The sequence below is a fragment of the Astatotilapia calliptera genome, chromosome 9 (genome assembly GCF_900246225.1).
Source record: "Astatotilapia calliptera chromosome 9, fAstCal1.2, whole genome shotgun sequence".
Classification (NCBI taxonomy): domain Eukaryota; kingdom Metazoa; phylum Chordata; class Actinopteri; order Cichliformes; family Cichlidae; genus Astatotilapia; species Astatotilapia calliptera.
The window spans coordinates 18,755,317-18,777,546 of NC_039310.1; the positions used below are offsets into that span (position 1 = coordinate 18,755,317).

General features: G+C 40.0%; 1 protein-coding gene across 2 annotated transcripts in view; it reads left to right on the forward strand.

The window, feature by feature from the left end:
• plod2 (procollagen-lysine, 2-oxoglutarate 5-dioxygenase 2) overlaps nt 1–20,204 on the forward strand; it is a 36,713-nt gene extending 16,509 nt beyond the window's left edge. Inside the window, exons 4-20 of one of the 2 annotated variants that reach the window (XM_026179687.1) lie at nt 1,663–1,826; nt 3,990–4,102; nt 4,427–4,490; nt 4,770–4,867; nt 5,837–5,938; nt 7,838–7,963; nt 8,078–8,199; nt 10,736–10,840; nt 11,629–11,754; nt 12,279–12,420; nt 13,145–13,207; nt 14,354–14,467; nt 14,763–14,828; nt 15,051–15,155; nt 17,164–17,310; nt 18,917–19,042; nt 19,210–20,204. In XM_026179687.1, the coding sequence (XP_026035472.1) occupies nt 1,663–1,826; nt 3,990–4,102; nt 4,427–4,490; nt 4,770–4,867; nt 5,837–5,938; nt 7,838–7,963; nt 8,078–8,199; nt 10,736–10,840; nt 11,629–11,754; nt 12,279–12,420; nt 13,145–13,207; nt 14,354–14,467; nt 14,763–14,828; nt 15,051–15,155; nt 17,164–17,310; nt 18,917–19,042; nt 19,210–19,365 (1,939 nt within the window). In that variant the 3' untranslated portion in view covers nt 19,366–20,204. The remainder of the gene's footprint in view (nt 1–1,662; nt 1,827–3,989; nt 4,103–4,426; nt 4,491–4,769; nt 4,868–5,836; nt 5,939–7,837; nt 7,964–8,077; nt 8,200–10,735; nt 10,841–11,628; nt 11,755–12,278; nt 12,421–13,144; nt 13,208–14,353; nt 14,468–14,762; nt 14,829–15,050; nt 15,156–17,163; nt 17,311–18,916; nt 19,043–19,209) is intronic. The other variant, XM_026179688.1, reaches the window with a different exon arrangement.
• The last annotated feature ends 2,026 nt before the right edge of the window (nt 20,205–22,230 follow it).

Below are 22,230 nucleotides of genomic sequence, written 5' to 3' on the forward strand. Positions count from 1 at the left end.
ATGCTTGATATCTTGATTTCTGGTGCAACATTCAGATAATAATCGTGGCTCAGGGGGTTGGGAAGCGCATCTGTAACCGGAAGGTCGCCGGTTTGATCCCCGGGCTCTCTGTCCTGGTCGTTGTGTCCTTGGGCAAGACACTTTACCCTACTGCCTACTGGTGTTGGCCAGAGGGGCCGATGGCGCGATATGGCAGTCTTGCTTCTGTCAGTCTACCCCAGGGCAGCTGTGGCTACAACCGTAGCTTGCCTCCACCAGTGTGTGAATGTGAGAGTGAATGAATAGTGGTATTGTAAAGCGCTTTGGGTGCCTTGAAAAGCACTATATAAATCCAATCCATTATTATTATACTAGAGTCCGAATTGGGTGTAAATAACATCCCTTTTACCAATGGTTCAGGATGTTGGTGCAGTAATGGGGCACAGAATATTTTCTTGACATACCTTGGCCTCTTTAGCACCAATGGAGCATGATTTAAATGCCACAGCCAACCTGAGTATTGTAACTGAGTGAACCCATTTTCTGATGGCAACACACCATGTCACAAAGCTCAAATCATGACAATGTTATTGACAAATTTTCTACTTACTTCATGGTAAGTAGGTAACAATAGAGCACCTTCGAAATGGGATATTTACATCGTGGATATTTAGGTATCACGTGAATATGGACCAAAATCTCTAAGGAATATTTCCAGCACCTTGTTTAAGCTATGTTAGATACTGGTTACATTCGCCTGCTAGTTTGTGTTGATGAGTCTAGCAACCTAAAACAATTCTTGGTACCAGAAGTTAATATTCACTAGTTATTATTACACAGTGTTCAATAACACCAAAGTTTGGAATTGTAGCAAAACAATTTGGCATTTCACTACAGTGATGGTTAATTAAACATCATGAAAAGACATTTGAGTAAGTTTAGGTAAATACGAGAAATACAGAGAAAGAAATCTAAAAGACAATTGTTTTAATGGACAAATTTGTCTTTTGCACCTTTCTTGGTTTGCAAACTACATGAATAGTTACAATTGCTTTGCAATTGCTTTGCTTGGCATGGTGATAAACTGTCATTGCACAACTCGAGCTATTATAAAAAATGGGATTTAGTTCATGTCAAATCCCCACAAGTACAGACGAGTGTGGCTTCATCACAGCCACATCTATTAGAAAATATTTATTAAGCAATTATTTTGGGAATGGTGTCACTAAAATGAATCACCTCTTTTATTGTTATGATTTCACACCTCCAAGTAATAAAATCACCAGAAATATTACGATTTTCCACATACTAAAACATCTGACCTTTGGGTAATAGCATACTTTTAAACAAGTCACCATGAGGCTTATGTAATGAGGTGGGCATTTTCCCCTCAGTCTGGCGCAGAACTGTATAGGCCATGCATGCGTCAGCACAGTTAAAGTGCTTTTGTGTGTTGGTGGCTGACAAATCACAGCATTTTTTGAAATGCCTAGCAGTGCAATCCACAGTGCTTGGCTAAACAAGTGTTCCCACCTGAAGAATGTCTACTGTTTACATTGAGATGTTTATCAGTCTCAGGCAAGTAGAAGCCTAGCAGGTGTGTCAGATGTAAGATAAAAAGATGTTGATGAAGTTGAAAGGTTAAATGATCTGTTGCATTTCGTCTTCACTCCTCCCTTTTAGCTATGATCTTATCTTTGCTGGGGGACCAGAAGAAATTCTCAGGAAGTTTCAGCAGGCCAATCACAAGGTGCTATTTGCTGCAGAGGGACTGGTATGGCCAGATAAACAGCTCGCTGACAAGTACCCCTTAGTCCGCACTGGGAAACGCTACCTCAACTCTGGAGGTAGGTTCTGAATATGAAAAGCTGCTTTGACTTGTTCAAGTCCAATCTCTGAGACTTTGGAGTAATAGTAACCATAAATTGTGGTTAAAGAAAGTGAGTTCAAAAGACTAGAATAGCTCTTCCCTAGAGGTACATCTACACAAAAAGCATTGCAACTTTGTTTTTTAATCCCATGTTTGGCATGCATCTGACAGAAACAATTCACTTCTATTTTAACCAACCCAGCTGTCTGCACGAGCTGTATACCAGCTTGCATTTTACTCAAAGAAGAAAACAAAGATGTGAGGTCTTCTTTTCTGTGTTCTTAAATGCACAAGTAGAGGGATTGTATATTAGACTCAGCACAACTACATACTCTGCCTGAAGGCATTCTCTTTCTGCTGCTGCTCTGCACCTCCTGTGTAAACATAATGTTTCTAATTCAACCCTGTCACCCATGTTTTACCCTAAGTGACAAAATCCAGGCATCTCCAGAGAATAAAATGTATTAGTTAGGGTGAATGGTTCCTTGTGTTGGACAACTGGACGCTGCAAATCTGAAGGCAATATTAGGATCATTACGGCAATGGTTTCCACTGAAACTGGTTCCAATGTTACCCACAGTGTTTATGTTATGTGCCTAGATATTTTATGCTTGACTGTAAACACACCTAGTTTCTATGTGTGCAAAGGGATTTTGAAATTCCACCATCAGCTGTCAAAGTTTGAAGACCTGTAAGCCTGGCTGGAATTCGGGAATTTAAGCCGCACTGGTCCTTCAGAGTTCTACAGTTATGAGAGGTGGAGAAGCTGCGAGACCTGCAGCCCAGTGTTAGTTTTAAAAATACAATACCACTTAATGTTTTTTTTATTATTATTATTATCTTTTGCTGCGAAATTCAACTATATTTTCCTTGTAATCTTGCTCCGTCAGGTATTTCCTGTCTGCGGTACACTGGAGGTGGGTGAATCCCATGGCATACTGCGGTTTCTCTTCTTTAGTAATGATCCTCTCTGCTACATGAGGGGATGTGAATACACACCTGAAGATGTGAAATGAGAGAGGGGGAAGACAGTTCAGAATATGTGCACTCATGCAGACATTTTTAAGAAAGTAACAGTATGTTCTCATATATAAGCCATATGGCCTGGTCATTTGCATCCTGCCAGTTCTTCAGGACCTTGAATTACTGCCTTCCTTGTGGTCATCAGTGTGGTCTGACCTCCCATATTGGAGCCCGGCTGTCTCAGACTGATCAGAGGCTGTTTTTAGCATTCATTGTCATTGACATGACATGTGGATTTGTCTTGGGCCCCTGAATGTGCCACAGTTTGTATAAAATTGTAGGCTTTGTTTGTGTTCCTAACGCTACCGCCCAAGTGACCATTGGGGAAAGTTTTATAGCATCTGGATGCATACTTTGTCACAGAGAGTCTAGTGTCTTTGAGATGCAGTCAAGATAGGGTTATGTTTGTGTGTGACTGCATGTGTTTATTTAAGTAGAGTGAGGGGTCACGCACACTAACAAAACTACTAATGGTTAAAGCTAATTACCTGAAATCCCTGGGATCTGGCCATTAAACCCTGTCTGTCTTAAAAACATAAAATATGATTTCTTTTGAACATTTTTCTCTCATTCCTGCCGCTTAGATTATGTCATGTCTGTCCATCGACTTGTTTACAGTGTCTGAGGCTTTTTTCAAATGATAGGATGCAAAATGGAGCAAACCAGCAACACAGCCAAACCCTGCAATCTGTTATTGTGGTCACTGTCCTTGAGCAACACAGTGAGGAAAAGAAGAGACGTGGGGGGGAAACTGGAGTAGAGATTGCCATGAGAATGTGCATTTATAGTGTGTAAGATACCACCAAATATAGTTTCAGAAACTCAGCTAGCAGTAAGTTGTGTTGTTCTAAACATAAAGATCCCTCTTACTACCCATTATTACTCTGAGGGAAGAGAAAGTCCCTAGCTATTTCTCGTGTGTGCTTGGGATTATTGCCAAAAGTCACACTCTGTGCTAAGACGTCCAGGCTTCCCAAGTATTTCGACCTACACCACGGAGCCAGCAGTTGTACTGTAATTGTCACCAACAGCCTACCAGCCATGTATACGCCTGTAAACATTTCTCACTCTATCTTTTACTGCTGGATTTGTGTTTCACACTGTTTATTACTTTCAGGTATAATTGGCTACGCCCCGTACATAAACAGAATAGTTTCACAGTGGAACCTTCATGATAATGATGATGACCAGCTCTTCTACACTAAAATATACCTGGACCCATTACAGCGGGTGAGTCCTGCCAAGAGAGCAAAGATTCTCTAAATCTGTGGCTTGGTTCATGTCTCCATTGTGTTTTTTTAACCACGGGCACAGTGACTTGATCGTGCCTGCATCAACATCTGCCATGTCTCAATTAGTAATGTAATGGGAGCTCCACAGCTTGGCAACAGGTTCAAATTGGATGTGGTTATTGCAATAAGAGAAGACAGACCCAGAAGAGTAAACTGTGCACCACTGAATCCCAATGGCAGCATCTTAATTTAAAACACATGTCTGTGTTTTAAATTATGGATAGCTATGGATGGCTAAATGTAGGTCTTTGTCTTCTTACAGGAATCTCTCAATATGACTTTGGACCACAAGTGCCAGATTTTTCAAAACCTGAACGGGGCTGTTGGTGAGAATTTAAAGATATTTTATTTTCTAATTGAATAATCTCTGAATCTTTATAATTTAAACTCTGTCTTGGATGTCTAAGTGGCAAAAAAACAACAACCAAAAAAAACACTTAAACCAACATTTGATGTTGGTGCTGCCGCCAATCTGTGGATTACTTTCAGTGAACATGTAGGATTTGCAGTTTATAAGTTCTAAATCCTCGCAGCTCTTGCCCATGTAGTATGTCAGCTTTCAAAATATGGCCTAAAATGTCTTGTGTTCCCCTTTTTGTTGGCAGATGAAGTGCTTCTCAAGTTTGGAACGGACAGAGTGAGAGTTAGAAACACGGCGTACGACTCTCTGCCAGTAGTTGTCCATGGCAACGGAAACACCAAAGTGAGCAAGAAATTGCAGTCAAGGACACACCTAATGTAGCCTACTTAAGGGACAGAACAGATACTTTTAAGATAATTATCCTGACCTATGACACTAACCTTGAATGTAATTATCAAACTCTTTCCTGCCATTTGCAAATGAGTTTCTGTTGGCCTTTTAGACTTTTAGATTTTATCCAGCAACCATTCATCACTGCTGCTGATGTTCTGTTCGTTGTATAAATTTGACTCTACTTACTGGTAACGTGATACCTGCTAGTTACCTAGGCATAAAGGGCAGTGAATATAGCTACAATACTCTCATTTTGTTTTTGCCATCACTCAATTCTACATCATGGTGTAGAGCTGAGGAAACTAAAAAGCAGGATGCCCGCTATAATTCTGTTGATTTTTCTTCTGGTCTTTTCCTTCTCCTGTCTCATTTTTTGGCCAACTGTTTATGTTTGGTCTTCCCTGTTAAAGAACCAAACCCACCAAACTACTGAGTCATTCTTCCCAGAGGGCTCAACAGCTGAAAGAAAAGCTTTTAATGAGAGATCACAGTATGAGCTGACTAGCGAGTTGTCAGACCATTAGTTCATTTTATTTCCCAGTTATCTCGCCAAGTTGAGTTTTGTGACAGCTACATGATCATGGCGTTAACGTCTGCAATAACAGACTGGCAAACGGTAGCAACCGGTAAATTACACGTTCTCACACTAAATACAGAGCAGCAATGGTTGTGCTAACAATATGTTGAAAGTTATGAAGAATGATAACATTGTTGCCAAGCCTTGGCTTCTGTAGACGACACATCACTCTGTGGCCTTTAGTCTGACCTGCAAGTGAATGTGTCCAGTCATGACACAGTCGTACAATAAATCTTTACGTCCACAGTTGTATTCCAGGTTAGGATTTTCAAACATATCATAAGAATGTGACCTCAGCTGTTTCAAGTCTTTTATTTACTTTGAATGCTTTTTTCTTGCAGATGTACTTGAACTATCTGGCCAACTATGTTCCCAATGCATGGAACTATGAACACGGCTGTAGCCACTGTGATGATGACGTCGTAGACTTTTCTCAGTTAAAGGTAGGTGCACCAGACTGCTTTTTTCCATCTACTTGCCATCCTTTTTTAGTCTGCTTTGAAATAGCTGCTGTGGAAAGTTCTTCTTCATCCTCTCTTCTGGACTCCGGAAAGGATGACACATACAGCCCATTTCCCAACATCAACCACCCATGTATCACTGACTGTTTAGACAGTAGTTGAAGATCCCAGATTTTTTTCCGTATTTCAACAGATAAGCAATTCTGTTGGTACTCCACTGTCTTTCCAGCGATAATAGGTTATGTGCCCATTCCGCATTTCTGGACCATTTTAAAAGAGCATAAGTGCAAGGGGAACTACTTGGGCAAGAGGAAGCACTGCACATCTGCGGTGCAGGATATGGCTTTTGAGGTTTTCTGAAGGGCTCATTTAAAGGGGTGTCACTGTCGACCAGGCTGTCTTTTAGCATGCGCCGCACTGTGGGTTTTATCCACAATAGTAACTTACAGTGGTTGTACTGAAAATTTGTCACAGAGTTCAACCCAGGCTGGCAACGTATAGCCGGCAGGAATGGCAGGCAATAGGAAATGTCTATTGCTGTGTGGTTACGTCTGTCAAGAATGATGCCAAACTTTACTTCTGGGTCCTCTAGGCGAACACTGTAACCAACACAAGATCTCAGTTCATCTTTATTTATTTTTACCTTAAAAATAGTTTGAGGAAAATCTGTCTATTGTAGAGCAAAATGTGTTTTTACTGTTCACTAAAATTGATGTTTTCACATTACACAAATAAAATTGCTGTAATCCAACATGCTGCATGGATACACTTCAATAGTTTAACTGGAGCCGATTCAGTACAAACCAAGCTACATGAAAGGCATCACTGTGAAAGTTGCTATTGGTGACCTTCCACAGTGAATGAAGAAAACACTACTCCTTCTCAATAATAGGCACTTTAGAAAGGACATTTCATTCCACTGTGCCCCTTTGTTTATGTGGGACAGAAACTGGTGGGAGCTCAGGTCATGTGGAAAGTTTGGTCATACTGTCCAGGCCTTTCCTGTGGGGTAAACCCAGTTTGGAGGAGGTACTTGTTGGTTTTTAGTGTACTTGTGTTTTGAGATTGAAATTAAGCCCTGCAATGACACTGAGAGTTACACCACGAAAGACCAAACAATCCCACCCAGGCCACTTCATTGCTTTTCTTTAACTGTTTCTACTGTTGGGTGTTGCTTTTCTCTGCTATAAGAAATGCTAAGGGTAACTTTTTGCTTTCGTTTTAATGTTTCTGTCTGCTCCTGCTTTTCTGTGACAATTTAAGCTCACATTGCCTTGATGGATGAGCTCCCATTCTTGTGCCTAAAACACAGTCATTGCGGAACTTGCAAATTAGATGGTTCTTCTCGGATCTCTTTTCATCCTTGGCCCAGACCTTTGCCATGAACTGGTCAAGAGGATCAAGAGTCCAGACTGAGCTGTGTGGGCTGGAGCTGAGTGTCATGGGAAAGTCTTTGCTCTTCTCTTCTCTATTGCTTCATTTTTCCATTTTATCTTTATTTCCTCAACTTTCTGCGGAATCATTTTGTGCACGTGTTTGTACCGTGGTTTTGGTTACCCACTTCATTAGATTACAACATATCAGCTGGTCAGGATGGAAGATGTTCAGGAAATTAATGCGAAGGGTTTTGCAATGTGTTAACAACATATTTAAAATGTTAAAGCCAGCACCAAATTCTGCAAAGACAATAGTCAAGGCACAATTCTAAAGTCAAATCAAGAAAATAGAGTTAATGCAGTGACAGATGTATTGGCTTCATGGTTTGCTTATGTGAGAAATGAAATGTCAAAATCATCCATGATTTATTTTAAACAAGTCTTCCACTGCCAGGGACACTTTTATGAAATCTAAACAATATGTCTTTCTTTCGAATCTAAACAGGAGTATCCAAATGTGCTGGTTGGAGTATTCATTGAGCAGCCAACTCCATTTCTTCCTGAATTCTTTCAGCGACTGCTGACCCTGGATTACCCAAAGGATAAACTCAAACTCTTTGTCCACAACAATGTGAGTACATGCAGCTGCATGTGCAGTTTTTTTTTTCCTTCCTAGATCTCTACATGGCTCCTTACACAGTATGTGGTGTCTCTGTTAATCCATTAATATTGGCTCCCTGCTCAGGAGGTTTACCACGAGAAGCACATCCAGAGGTTCTGGGAAGAGAACAAGAATGTGCTCAACAGTTTCAAAGTTGTGGGACCAGAAGAAAATTTGAGCCAAGGAGAGGCCAGGAATATGGCAATGTATGTATAACTATTATAAATGTATCATTTCTCAGAATCTGAAGTTTCTTAGAATTTTTGAATGATTATAAAGGATATGGTGTTTTCTGACTTTGATTAACCATGCAATACTTTCAAAACCTCTAAACGAGTTTTCATGGTTTCTGTTTGGGAAAACGGTCATCTTTGTTGCTAGAAGCATGAATAATTCAGTGCATTCAAGGTCTGTATTAAGAATAACCAGAGAGACAAATACACCTTTGGTGCTGCTTTGTAGTCTTTCTGTATTGATTACTCATAAAACGTGGTCTTAGGTTCAGCTAAATCACAGATTTACAGATAAACATAATATGACTAAACTAATAACAGGCAAACAGTTGTAGTTTTTGCTTCTGAATATCATTCACAGTTAGGGCTGCCACGATTAGTCGACTAGTCACGATTACGTCGACTATCAAAATCGTCGACGACTGATTTAATAGTCGACGCGTCGTTTGAAGCTTTGTAAAATCCTGAAAAACGCAGGAATAAGTAGCAGGATTTAAGAGTGTAATAACGGACTGAAACAGAAGATGGCAGCACTGCATGTACAAGGATACCAGCTGCCGTTAAACCCCGAAGAAGAAGAAGCAGCGTCCCAGAATTCATAGCGCAGCCCAGCGCAGTTTCCAACAATGGTGGCAGCTAGTTAGTTTTAATATTGCTCTTATTATTCTTTCTGGGTCACAAAATAAACATTTAACATATTTTCAGGCGAGAATGTAGCTGTGTAAACCTCAAATATCTGCTCAGTTTATCAAGACACCGCATATTTTCAAAAGCGCTCCGACGTTTTCGGAGATGTCTGTTACCCACTAGCTCGATAGCTAGCCGGGGGCTAGGCTAACTAGAGCCGTGAGAACACCGGACCCCCGGCAAATCTTTTTCAAACCCACCGCCGTCTTTCGCTACTCAGGTTAAACATGATATATGAGTCACTTAGATAACTTAAAAATGTAATTGTTTGGCTTTTTTTAGTATTTTATTTGTTCCTGAGTAAATCGGTTTGGCTGAGATTAAAGTTATAGTTTTTACACAGCTGAATAAACGTCAAGCAGACAGCTGATCATCAGAAGTATGAGATGCTCGAGAATTTACTCCGGTGTCCTGTTATATTTTAGATAGCAAGGAGTTTATTAAACTTCACCGAAACAATCTGCAAATTTCATTAAAATTTAATAAACTATCATCTTGTCTTTATTTTTAGTTAGCACATACCTTAAACAGTTAAAGCTGTAAGCTAATGATAGTTATATAAGAGCAGATGCTGCTGGTGCAATAAGCTGTACGTTTTACCTCCAATGGATGATGATCTGATTAGTCGACTAATCGCAAAAATAATCAGTGACTAGTTGACTATCAAAATAATCGTTTGTGGCAGCCCTATTCACAGTCAAACCTGGGAAAAGGTGCTAAGGAAACTGGAAATGTGGGCTGTGAGCTTCCCCTCTCTATCAATATAATTGCTTTTAGATAAAAGATGGTAGTAGGGGTCCACTCCTATTACAGAAAATAAAGTCGAGTTATTTAAGTCTTAGTAAGCTCTTTCTTAATGGGTTCATGCTCTAAAGTCTAAAGTTTTTTAACTATAACATAATGTTTATTTTGTAAATTATCGTTCTAAAGGATGTCAAGGCAGGGTATGTTTTATTGTAACTGTCAACCCTCTTCAGCATCCCAGTCAGGCTAAGGCCAGCAACTTGGTAATTCAAAAATATGAATTTTCTTAATTTTCAGCCATTCTAATGTTTTTGATTTTTTAAATTTTATTTTTAATTATTTCCTTCCTCTATCTGTGAAGCCTTAGACCCTATTTTTGAAAAGCAGCCCCAAACATAATGCTCCCTCTGCCATACTTTATATTTGGGCATGCTTGATTTTTAGCATGCAATTCCATTTTCCTTCTGACATTATGGATTTCTACAACTAAGTCTGAACTCTTCACATCTATCTACAATTCATCATAAAGGAATTGTTGTAGAAGGAAAACAATTATTTAAGGAGGACCAATCCAAAATGTCTTCTCATAGTTTAGCAGGTGTCATAAGCATCTACAAACCTCTGATGGAGACTGAGACTGTCCTCAAGAAGGTTGTAAATGTTGCTAAATTAAATTCATTGACTTATTTTTTTTCCAGGCTGCATTGTGACTGATTTAAAATCCTCGGCAATGTGTAAGGATTCACAAACTCACACACTCAGGTGTAAACTGCAGCTTTATTTGGACCAAAACGTTTAGGCACAGCATCCCGGGAAGCATTGGTCAGCACAGCCCTGTAATGAAGAAGTCTTCGGTTTATTAGGAGTCTCTAATTTTCTGAAATCTCCTTATCCACTGGAGGTTTAAAGATAGCAAGAGTCAGACTCCACCATTGAAAATTACACCTTATACTTTGACGCTGATAAATCTAAAGCCGTGACAGTGATTAATTCCAAGCCTTTTATTGACCGTAATCAGCTCTGGGTTGGAAAACAAAAAATCATTTTCTCCGCCATGTCTGTGTTTTAATTTCATTAGGGATCTTTGCCGTCAGGATGCCACATGCGACTACTACTTCAGCATAGATTCTGATGTCATGCTGACCAACAGACAGACACTGAAGCTCCTCATTGAGCAAAACAGGTAATCACACAGTAACTGGAATAGAAGCCACAACTGAGCCTGTTTGGACCTTCTTGGTAGCTGTTGTGATCATTGAACCATTTAGTTTATCCCGCAAGTGGCAAAACCACAGGAACATTACAGCTGAGTGAATTAAAGTTTTAAAATAGGCTGCGTTGGCTTCCTGTTTTTCTCTGGCCACATGGATACAGCAAAAGAGTCTATTGAACTAACTCAGAAATGCCACTTTGCATTATACAAAAAACAAACATTCAACCTCTTTTTGCCCTTCTGCAGCTCACGATCTTAAAGAAACCTTCCCATAAACTAGTTGTCACTGTGGCCGTGGCATGGTATTGTGACTGGCGTTTACGGATATTTAAAGACAGCATGGGAATTCTCAGCTGGCACAGAGGTTGTGGGAGCAAAAGTCCAATTTATCTCAACCAAGAAAGTTTACCATTAGCATACTGCAGTATATATACGAACCCACACTGTGATTTATGGTGGTGTTATTTTGCAAACCTTTTCCCAGTTTATTTAACAGAAAGAAAGTACACTTCTTTGAATTGAGTCCAGCATGATGTACTGGTGTGGTTCGAATCGTGGTTTTCTGTGATCTGTTTCTGACTTTGCAGTGTAATATAAAGTATACTATCCAGCTAGAGGTTGAGACTTTAGATAGAGGCCTTACCCCAGTGGCAAGTGGTCTGGTGCAATAGGTGGCTGCCTGCTTGGGAGATTTCACTGAGTTTTAACTGCCCTGACAGAGTTACCATCTCTTCACTCCGTCTCTCACTTTCCAACAGAAAAATAATTGGCCCCCTTGTCACTCGTCACGGCAAGCTGTGGTCCAACTTCTGGGGAGCCTTGAGTCTGGATGGGTATTACGCCCGATCTGAAGATTATGTTGACATTGTGCAGAGGAAACGCGTGTAAGTCACAAGAGCAATAAGGGTAAACAAAGTTATGGCTTTGCATTTCATGGTTCACAAAGCAAATGTGGGTACTGGATCTCTGAGCATGTCCGTAACTATGAATAAATCTTGCACCGTTGTGCTGGAACTATTTTCCTTCATGTTTAGCCACAAAAAATAAGACCTGCTAACTTAGAAGGCCTATGTGAAGAGTCAGAAAAGTGATTTGATGAGAAAAACACTAAGTTAAACTTTTATTTCTGACTGACTTTGCTTAAAAGTAAGTTAGTAAGTTAGATTTGCTCTAAGATTGCACGGAAACACTTATTCACCCACAACAGTTGGAACTCAGATTGACAGCATGCAGAAAATAAATGGTTGTTATGTAAGTTTCAAAAGATTCTAAATGAATATGCTGAGCTTTTTTTTCTTTTCTACCACACAGTTCACTACTGCACACTGTAAGAATACATTCTTACATACATACATACTGGATTAATACAAAATAAGCACTTCCTGTCTTTATGTCTTGTTGTTTCTAGGGGTGTGTGGAACATTCCTTACATGGCACATGTATACCTGGTCAAGGGCAGTGCCTTAAGGAATGAATTGAAAGAAAGGAACTACTTTGTTCTGGAAAAACTGGACCCAGATATGGCTTTATGTAGAAATGCCAGAGACATGGTAAGAAGGAACAACCGCCATCTTTAAGGATTCCTCTATTAGCACTACTGTCCGTAAAATATTAAGATTAATTTAGCAACAAGAATGTATAAGGTCATACTAACTTTAGGTATATTTATGATAGTTAGTTTGGTTAAGCAATGAATTTGCTACTAACAAAAGTCAACAGCTCAACGGAAACCAAAGACTGGCAAGTATCAGTGTTTGTATGTATGAGTATGTATGAGTGTCTTCGTCAGCAAGTCATGACCGTCCTGTGTTTACAGTGTCTCTTTGGTCGTGCGAGGTTCTCTGCTACACTTGTATCCCATCATCCTTTACTTTCTTTTAACCTTACGTCTTGAGCGCAGTCAGTACAACCGATGCCTGGCTGGCTACCAGACAGAAAGGGTCTTGTCTCTTGTGGGTTTTTTTTCCTTTTCACTTGTGAACTTGTTACCTAGTCTTGCTTTGCGTCACTTGGACTTGGCAGCTGCGGTGTCTGATTCAAACACAGTGTATGTTGTCTGGTTTGCTTGGCCTGCTCCCCCAGCATGCATTGCTCCCATGTTAACCTACAAAAACATCAGCTTCAGAGGGAATCTTGCTTCTTTTTCATGCAGGCGTGTTTCCTCTCCTCCTGAATTCCTATGTGTGTGACATATGTACTTCCTCTGTCACCCTGTTTTTTATTTTGAATTCACTAATGTCACCTTATTTACATGATGCTTCTCCTTTATTTTAGACCAGTCACAGAGAAAAAGACTCCCCTTCTCCGGAATCATTCCATATGCTCAGGCCCCCAAAGGTTTCCATTTGTTTTGACTACTCTGCTTTCTGAAACATCCATTTCCAATGGGTTAGCACTCAGAAACCAATCTAAGCCATGTAGCATGCATAGTTTTAGGTACAGAAATAAATTTTCCCTTATACTGAATTTAGTATTGGAGGTTTTGTTTTTTGAAAATGCGCAGTTACAAATTCTTAATAAATTCGTACTGAGTTGCCTACTTGTTGCATAAGAAATTAAGATGACCGGCAACTTTTCGAAAATTGATGTTGACTTTTTGCTTGTGATAACTTTAGGTCTAAAAGTAAAATGATCTCAGTCAGACAGAGAAAGACTCATAATCTTTTATGTTTTTATGATTGCTTCTAAGAGGAGATCACGGAGGAGACAAAAAAGTTCACACAGTGCGCAGTTCCCCTGTCCTGATGCTTTACCCTAAACAACCAAACCCTACATCACACACACGTTACCAGCTGCTCTTTCTAAACACACTGACTAATCTCAGACTAGGCTCAAACTATTTTTTCCCGCAGTCATGCTAAACATCTGGTGCAAATCACAGTTTTTCACAGAATGCATTTGTACATTAGCAATTTGGAATCTTGTGCAAAGAGATTGCAAAACTATCCTTAATTTTTCATTCATCTTCATCAAGCACAAAGCCTAGTCTGATAGTAAGTCCAAACCACTCCTACACATCTCCCTCCCCATGCTTCACTTTAGAGGGAATATAATTCCTGGATTTGCTTTGTCCCGACCTCCCTAGCACCCCTCTGTTCCTGTTCTCCCACTCCTCTCCTGCCCCATGTTATCCAGTTCCCAACCCTCTAGGACCCTCCCCCAACACCCATAAATAATCTAAGATTATTTATATGACATCTGTGTCTGTTTGAACATAGAGTTCAGTAATGATTTCAGTGTGTTTAAGCACACTTAAATCCAACTATATTCTCAGTTTTGTGCAAATGAAGCTTTTAGTAGTTTGCCACAAGTATCAGTTTGTCAGTTTCATTGCCAGTGATAACTACTCATGAGTATTCATGTGTTCTAATACTGCATGCATGATGATTATGTAGAGAAGTAAATCTTGCTTGTGGAACATCAGAAATCTTTTGCTTCTCGAACTTTTATGAAACTTACTCAACTTTCTCCTGCTTGCTGCAGGGAGTCTTCATGTACATAACCAACCGTCACGAATTTGGGAGGCTCATTTCCACAGCCAATTATAACATTTCTCATTACAACAATGACTTGTGGCAGATATTTGAAAACCCTGTGGTAAGTCATTATGATCTCTCATTATCCTTCAACCACAAAAAAGCTTTTTTTTTCTGAATAGCTGAGATAAACAACAGCCACCTGTAAAGGTTATTAACAATAATGGAACGATTACAAATGTGAGACAATTTTGGAATAATGACTTTGGTGTGATAAGGCTCCTGGCTGATGATTTACTACTGTATTTGACAAGCTGGGATCTGCCCTGTGGGAGATGAGATTAGCTCTGTGAGGTATGCAGGTCAGAAAACAGTTCAAAAAATGGGCACTAATTTGAAGTACTTTCTGCTTGCAGGACTGGAAAGAGAAATATATCCACTCAAACTACACTCGAATTTTCACTGACAACTACTTGGAGCAGGTTTGTATATATACATGTGTATCTGTATGTCTTCAACATACTGATACAGACCGAGGGGGGAAATGGGATGACATAATGTCGCAGCAAAAAAAATCCCAACATCTGGTTTTACCATATCTGGGTATTACATTACAGTTACTAGAGCTCAACATGAAGGTGTTATTCAAGTCTATTCTCAGTGGCCTCTTTTTGTGTGTCAATATGTGTGTGCGTGTTTTATAGCCATGTCCAGATGTGTTCTGGTTCGCAGTCTTTTCAGAGAAGGCTTGTGATGAACTAGTCGAGGAGATGGAGCATTACGGTTCATGGTCTGGAGGCAAACACCAGGTGTGTATTGTTAGCTCAGTTTCACTGAACATAAAGTGCTAAGTGTAATCGTCACACTACAGGCACAGTGCTCTTCTTATTCTTTCTGTGTTTTATGTTTACACATTTTAATAAGGTGACAACCATAATAAAATATCAGTGGTACTGGATTCAGTTTAGAAGTATGAGCCAAAAAGCAAAGGTTATTTATTAGAGAGGCCAGGCACTGAGATGCAACCACTGACCTCTTCACCACAGGGACAAAAAATACATTAAATGTATCCAAAAGTATAGAACGTAAAAATTCAGCACTATGATAAGAAAGAAGATGGCAAAGATTAAGGCTACGTTCACACTGCAGGCGAAAGCGCATCAAATCTGACTTTTTTTGACCCTATGCGACCCATATCCGATCATGGTATGACAGTGTGAACAGCACAAATCCGATATTTTCAAATCCAACCTGGGTCACTTTCGAATGTGGTACTGAATCCGATACATATCTGATGTTTTAGAAAGCGACTGCTGTTTGAACGGTCATGTCGCATTAAATCCGTCTTTTACGTCACTGACACAAGACAGACGCCAATTATCAGCCCCCGAGAAGTCATCATGAACGCTTCCTGGCCATCCAGTGTAGATGTTAGTGAAACTGTTGGGAAGACAACGTTGGAGAAACGTGAAAATTTTATTTGTACTGTATAATCTGTAGATTCTGACAGAAATCTGCAACTATCCTTTGAAGCACCGCTCCTCTTTAAAACAGCAATAAGGATAATTATTAGGCCAAATGTAAATAACAAAATAACTTTATAACTTAAAGCAAAATTGGGAAACGTAAAGTCTGAAGTCTTTATATTAAGGGCCATCAGTCAAACAATATTGTTTGGTCTGCATCTAAACACAGCTTGTTGTGTGTGACGTCTTCTTTCGCGCATGCAGGTCGCTTTGAGCGTTCACACTAGAGTGCGTTTGCTGTCACATTTTATTTGTAGTGTGAACAAGCAGGCAAAAAAAATCAGATTTGATCAAAAAATCGGAATTGAGCATTAAGACCTGCAGTGTGAACGTAGCCTAAGTTAATTTAGTTAGCATAACAGATGTGCTGGGAAAACTGAAATGTACTTATAGTTTGATATGTCTGCTTTATCTTGCTTAACATCTTAAAGTTTTTTAGGGCTAAATACAACCAGTGTACTTTAAATTCATCAACTGATGGTTTCATTTATGTTATATAATGACAAATACCCATTGTGTGTTGCCAGAAACAAGAAGACACTCTTCCCATCATTAATAATGATTAAAAAGCCTGCTAGTGAAGCTGGTTATGGCTGGTTATGTGCAGCACCAGCTTTAGCTCACAACAATAGTGTGAGGGCATGCTACCATTTGCTAACACCACTAGCATGACTAAAAGGTTTATTGATTTTTTTTTAAACTATACAGTAGAAATTTAGATTTTTGAAATTACCCCAAAAGTTTACATAAATTAACTGAGTTAACTATTGCTGATACTTCTAAGCACTCTTTCACTGTTTGTGGGTTAAATGGCATCCAGATGTAACAAGTATCAAACAGACTATTCTTGGTTAGCTTGCTAACTTTTAAATGTCAAAGTTATGTTTTGGTATGACACAGAAAGTTACACACATGCAACTATGATTAATGCATATAGTGAAAAATGATTTTAGTGCTGTCATCACAAGGTTGGCCATTTGAATACAACCAAAAAACCCCAGCTGTGTTTTAGTTTAATGGTGTCTAATTCCCAGTGGCTCAAAGTTGGCCAGGGAGATTAATATATTACAAATACTTTGACTCTGTTTGAGAGACGACTGAGCTGGATGGGTCATTAAGTCTCATACAGGCAGACAACAGAACAGCCTGTGGTTTAAAAAAAAATAACACATGCACATCATCACAATCACCATCACTTTGAAAACTGTGGACACACACTTTGAGGATAGTAGGTCATTTGTTCCATCGTTAGTCACACTGCATCGGGCTCTGTTTCTCTCCTTTTTCTCAGGACAAGCGGATTGCTGGAGGCTATGAGACTGTGCCGACAGATGACATTCACATGAAGCAAATTGGGTTTGAGAAAGAGTGGCTGCATTTCATCCGAGAGTTCATATCACCTGTCACGTTAAAAGTTTTCTCTGGCTATTACACAAAGGTTTGTGTGAATCTGACCTTTTTCTAGTAAAAGCTGAGTTATAACAGCAGAAAAGTTTAATCATATAATGAGCTGCTGACCTGCTATTCATGTTTATGTTTGTGATTCTGATGTGAATCTTAACAACTGATGACAAATTTTCCATTGGATGACAAATTGGTAGAATTTCCCATCACCACTCGTTAATATTGTGGTAATAATGGTAATAATGGGGTAGTAAGGTGGAAAGAAAAAGGTGCCAATATGGAAAATTTAAGTTATTACCCCTTAGTAATCCAACTAATCTCTTGTGTCAACAGTGTTTATAATAATTTAATGTGACACTGAAATTTAAGTCATTTGGTAATAAGTACCCAGAAACTAGGGAAAACTATGATACCGTTTTAGGGCCGCTGAAGATCAGAAAGACAATAAGGTGCATTTATTTATGAGGGAAAAAAAGGCAAAGCTTCAAGATTAAAGTGGCAAATTTCTGAGACGATTCCCCTTCCCTCATTTTTTTCACCAATCTTCAGTGGCCCTAAAAACTGTAGTAGGAAACATACATATGCCTTTGTATGTATGTCTAGTAGGAATACTATAATATTATACTGGAAACACTATCAGAACTTGCTAGCAATAAAATTGACATCCATCCATCCATCCATCCATCCATCTTCATCCGCTTTGTCCGGGGCCGGGTCGCGGGGGCAGCAGCCTAAGCAAAGAGGCCCAGACCTCCCTCTCCCCAGCCACCTCCTCCAGCTTGTCCGGGGGAATACCAAGGCGTTCCCAGGCCAGCCGAGAGATATAATCTCTCCAGCGTGTCCTGGGTCTGCCCCGGGGCCTCCTCCCGGTGGGACATGCCTGGAACACCTCACCCAGGAGGCGCCCAGGGGGCATCCTTGTCAGATGCCCGAACCACCTCAGCTGGCTCCTTTCGATGTGGAGCAGCAGCGGCTCTACTCTGAGCCCATCCCGGATGGCCGAACTTCTCACCCTATCTCTAAGGGAGAGGCCAGCCACCCTTCGGAGGAAGCTCATTTCTGCCGCTTGTATCCGCGATCTCGTTCTTTCGGTCACTACCCACAGCTCGTGGCCATAGGTGAGGGTAGGGACGTAGATCGACCGGTAAATTGAGAGCTTCGCTTTTACACTCAGCTCCCTCTTCACCACCACGGACCGGTGCAGCGTCCGCATTACTGCAGCCGCAGCCCCAATCCGTCTGTCGATCTCCAGCTCCCTTCTCCCATCACTCGCGAACAAGACCCCGAGATACTTGAACTCCTCCACTTGGGGCAGGAACTCATCCCCGACCCGGAGTGGGCACTCCACCCTTTTCCGGCTGAGAACCATGGCCTCAGATTTGGAGGTGCTGATCCTCGTTCCCGCTGCTTCACACTCGGCTGCGAACCGTTCCAGTGCGAGCTGGAGGCGACATCCATGTATTTTAAAAAAATTTTATACAGATTTTAAAGTGATAGTAACCTTATAATAATAAAGTAATACTGGTGGACAGGTTCACTTATTAGAATATTATTACCATATTGTAAACACATTGTAAGCATAATTCTTTATTTGTAACATCAGTACTGTCAGCCAATGCATTTCTATCCTTTTGTCACAGGGTTATGCTTTGATGAACTTTGTTGTAAAATACACTCCTGAGAGACAAGCCTACCTGAGGCCCCACCATGACTCCTCTACCTTCACCATTAACATTGCTCTCAATAACAAAGGCATAGACTTTCAGGTAAGGACTTGTATTATGGGGCATAAGTCACACTAATATTATAGCTGTTATATATATTTTTTAAATGTAGATTTTATTTTAAGCTTTCCAATTAGATAATCTGTCTGATGAGTATTGTTAACCCAGTGATTTATTTCACAATTATAAATCCAATTTACTTTTTTTAGGGAGGGGGTTGCCGTTTCCATCGGTATAACTGTAGCATAGAATCACCGAGGAAAGGCTGGAGCTTCATGCACCCGGGACGACTGACTCACCTGCATGAAGGCCTACCCACAACCGGCGGCACCCGCTATATTGCAGTGTCCTTTATTGATCCTTGAACTACCTGACGGCCTTATGATGTCAAGTCTTTCAACCACGCTTCGCTTTTTTTCATCCAATTTTTTTTTTGTTTGGTTGTATGATTTGAAGTTTTGTGCACAAGCTGTTCTTCTGATGCGATTCTTTTTTTAAAGCAGATGCTTTAAAATCTTGAAAAAGTTGCATTCAAATAACCTCTGTCAGACAGAGAATAGAGAGGCCAGGGAAGTAACAAAGGCAATTAACAGTTTTGATACACAAATTGAAACAAAAACCAAGCTAGCAGGGTAAGGATTTCTGTCACATTACTGCTTCATTTTTTGATTCAAAACAAAAATCTTTCAGGAAATCGTCTATGCTGTAGATTGTCATGATTTTCATTGCTCTGTCATGGTAACCATCATTCATCCACCCTGGTTGATTTGCTAGCAATTAGCTCTACTGTGTGAGGTTGTGCAGATGACCATTGTGTATAAAATTGTGTTTCAGGTAAAATGTGACTGAACTTGCGTATTGCTTCAAAAGTTACTACTGGTGCTAATAATCATGTTTCTGCAGTGTAAGTTACATTGTTTTCTACCCTGAGTCAGTCAAGGTTTTATTTGTGATTTTTTAATTACATTTCCATTTGGTTTGTGCCCCATTAAAAGAACTTGTGCACTGTAATTTTGCACAGCAAAGAGAGCAGAATTCATTAAGAATTCAAGCTAAATGAAGATCGATGTGTCATTTTTACTTGAAAGGTTTTCCTTCTTTCTGTACTGAATATTGGTAACACTGATTTGCTTTACTGAAAATATTTCTGCAAAATGTTCTTCCTTTTTTCTGACAGATATGAGTGACTTTATTTTGAAACTCAGCAAACTATTTTTTAACTTATTGTCTAATTCAATTAAAAAAAACCCTGAATACTGAAAAATTAATGTTTTCACATTTACTCTAATTTTGCATTTAATATACTAAAGTATGCTGCGGTATAGTCAACACATTGCCTCATGAGTCTCACGAGACCCTGAAAGGAGACACAAACCCAGCTTCAGGAGGTCATAAGTGTGGGTAAATGTGATGGTTGCATCTGGCATACCATGTGAATCCATCCACTTTGATGACCTCGTAGGAAATAATGGAGCAGCTGAAAGCACATTCTTTCATTTAAAGCACTCGCTGTCCAGAGAGAAAACCAAAAAGTCTCCTCGTAGATTGTAGAAAGTCTGGATGTAGTTACCACTGCACACAAGCTTTCATTGTCTTATCGCTTTATCAGTTCAAGTCTGGACGCATCACATGTTAAACCCATCATGGTTGGTTTGGACTGAAGTACTCCTCTGCACAGGGAGTAGCCCCGAAGTGTTTGGGCGCGGTGTGATGATGTATATCAGTGCAAATGTGGTTCAGTTTACCTTAGGGGCTAAGTGTAAACATGTACATGCAACTTCATGGAAGTGGTACAGATGGTGCTTAGAAGACTGATGACAGAACAGAGAGGGGAGGTGTTAAAAGCACAGCTTACAGAGGAAAAAAAACATCCAGTGAAAACTATGATTTTTACCCCTTACATGACTATATGTTTACCATCTAGAAACTTAATAAAATATCCACCTTAGATTGAGCCCTAGATTTTATCCAAGTTCTCACCTTCTTATCAAATCCCATTTCTTTTTATTGCCGACAGCCTCTGGAGCTTTACTTCCCCCTTGAGGGCCGTGTATTTACCTGACCAGATGTGCATTTTTGCTCCCCGTAAAGCCGAATGAGGGCTGAATTTCTGAGTAGCTGCTATGAAGCAGTAAAGACGCGGGGAGCGGAGAAGGAGGAGATTTAGGTCAGACTAGGAAAGGCTCTCAGCTGCTGAAAGAGCCCTTTGTAGTCATCATTTCCCTTGAACTGCGCAGTGTCCAGACCCTGTGAAAGGTGACATTAATTACAACCAGGCATGCAGGAAAAACCTAGGAGATTCTCACAGCAATGCCTTTATCAAAAGGAAGAAATGGTGACACATATCCGAACCTTGATTTATTCGAAAGTCGCAAGTAGGATACAGTATACTCGGTGTTTTGGAGGCAAAGGCGGGTCGTTCAAGGTCATGTCCTTCTTTTATTAATAAAATCAACTCTAGAGTCTGTGTTTTTACAGTTGTACATGGTTGTACGCACCATGTTTAACCTGATGAATACCCATACTTAGGGTAAATGGTTTTTGAGATGGGAATTTAGTTTTTATACCAAAGTCAATTCAAGCGCACCACTAACTGCAGGGTGCCCAGTGGCAAATAGTGATTTAGACATTACCCCAGCAAGCACTCTGGTCTTGACCAAACAAAGGATTTAAATTAAGTGTTTACAACATTGTAGGATTTTAAGTGCCTGGGGTCAGTCTATGTGTGGTCATATCTGTAGCTGATGGTTTAGAGGCAATCTTGCACCACGGGGATAATAAGAAGTTTCCAGCATATTTTGTCTGCCTTTAATGCACTATTTACCTGTTAGTGCAGTCACTCATTTACTGCCTGGGGTAATGAATCAAAACATTAAAGCGTACGAGCCTTGTGACCTGGCATGTGCCACAAGGCAGAAAATCTATTAAGGGGCAAAATAACTATTCCTAACTGTCCAAGTTCAACAAGATACATCCTCTCATACTTCTGTTTATGCTGTTGAGCCACCAAATCTAACTCTCTTGAAAAAAGGCTACAGTAAGTCACAGATATACAGTTTCAGTTCTTCTTAGTTTAATTTCCCCACTTTTTTCCCTACATTTTTCTTCCCAGTTAATTTCCTCGTGCACCTTAGCACTGCTTGTTTTTACTAGAGTTAAGTTCCAGCTGTAGATTAATAAACCTTTGGTGCGCTATACTATGAACTTTTGGCACCAAGCCAGCCTATCCA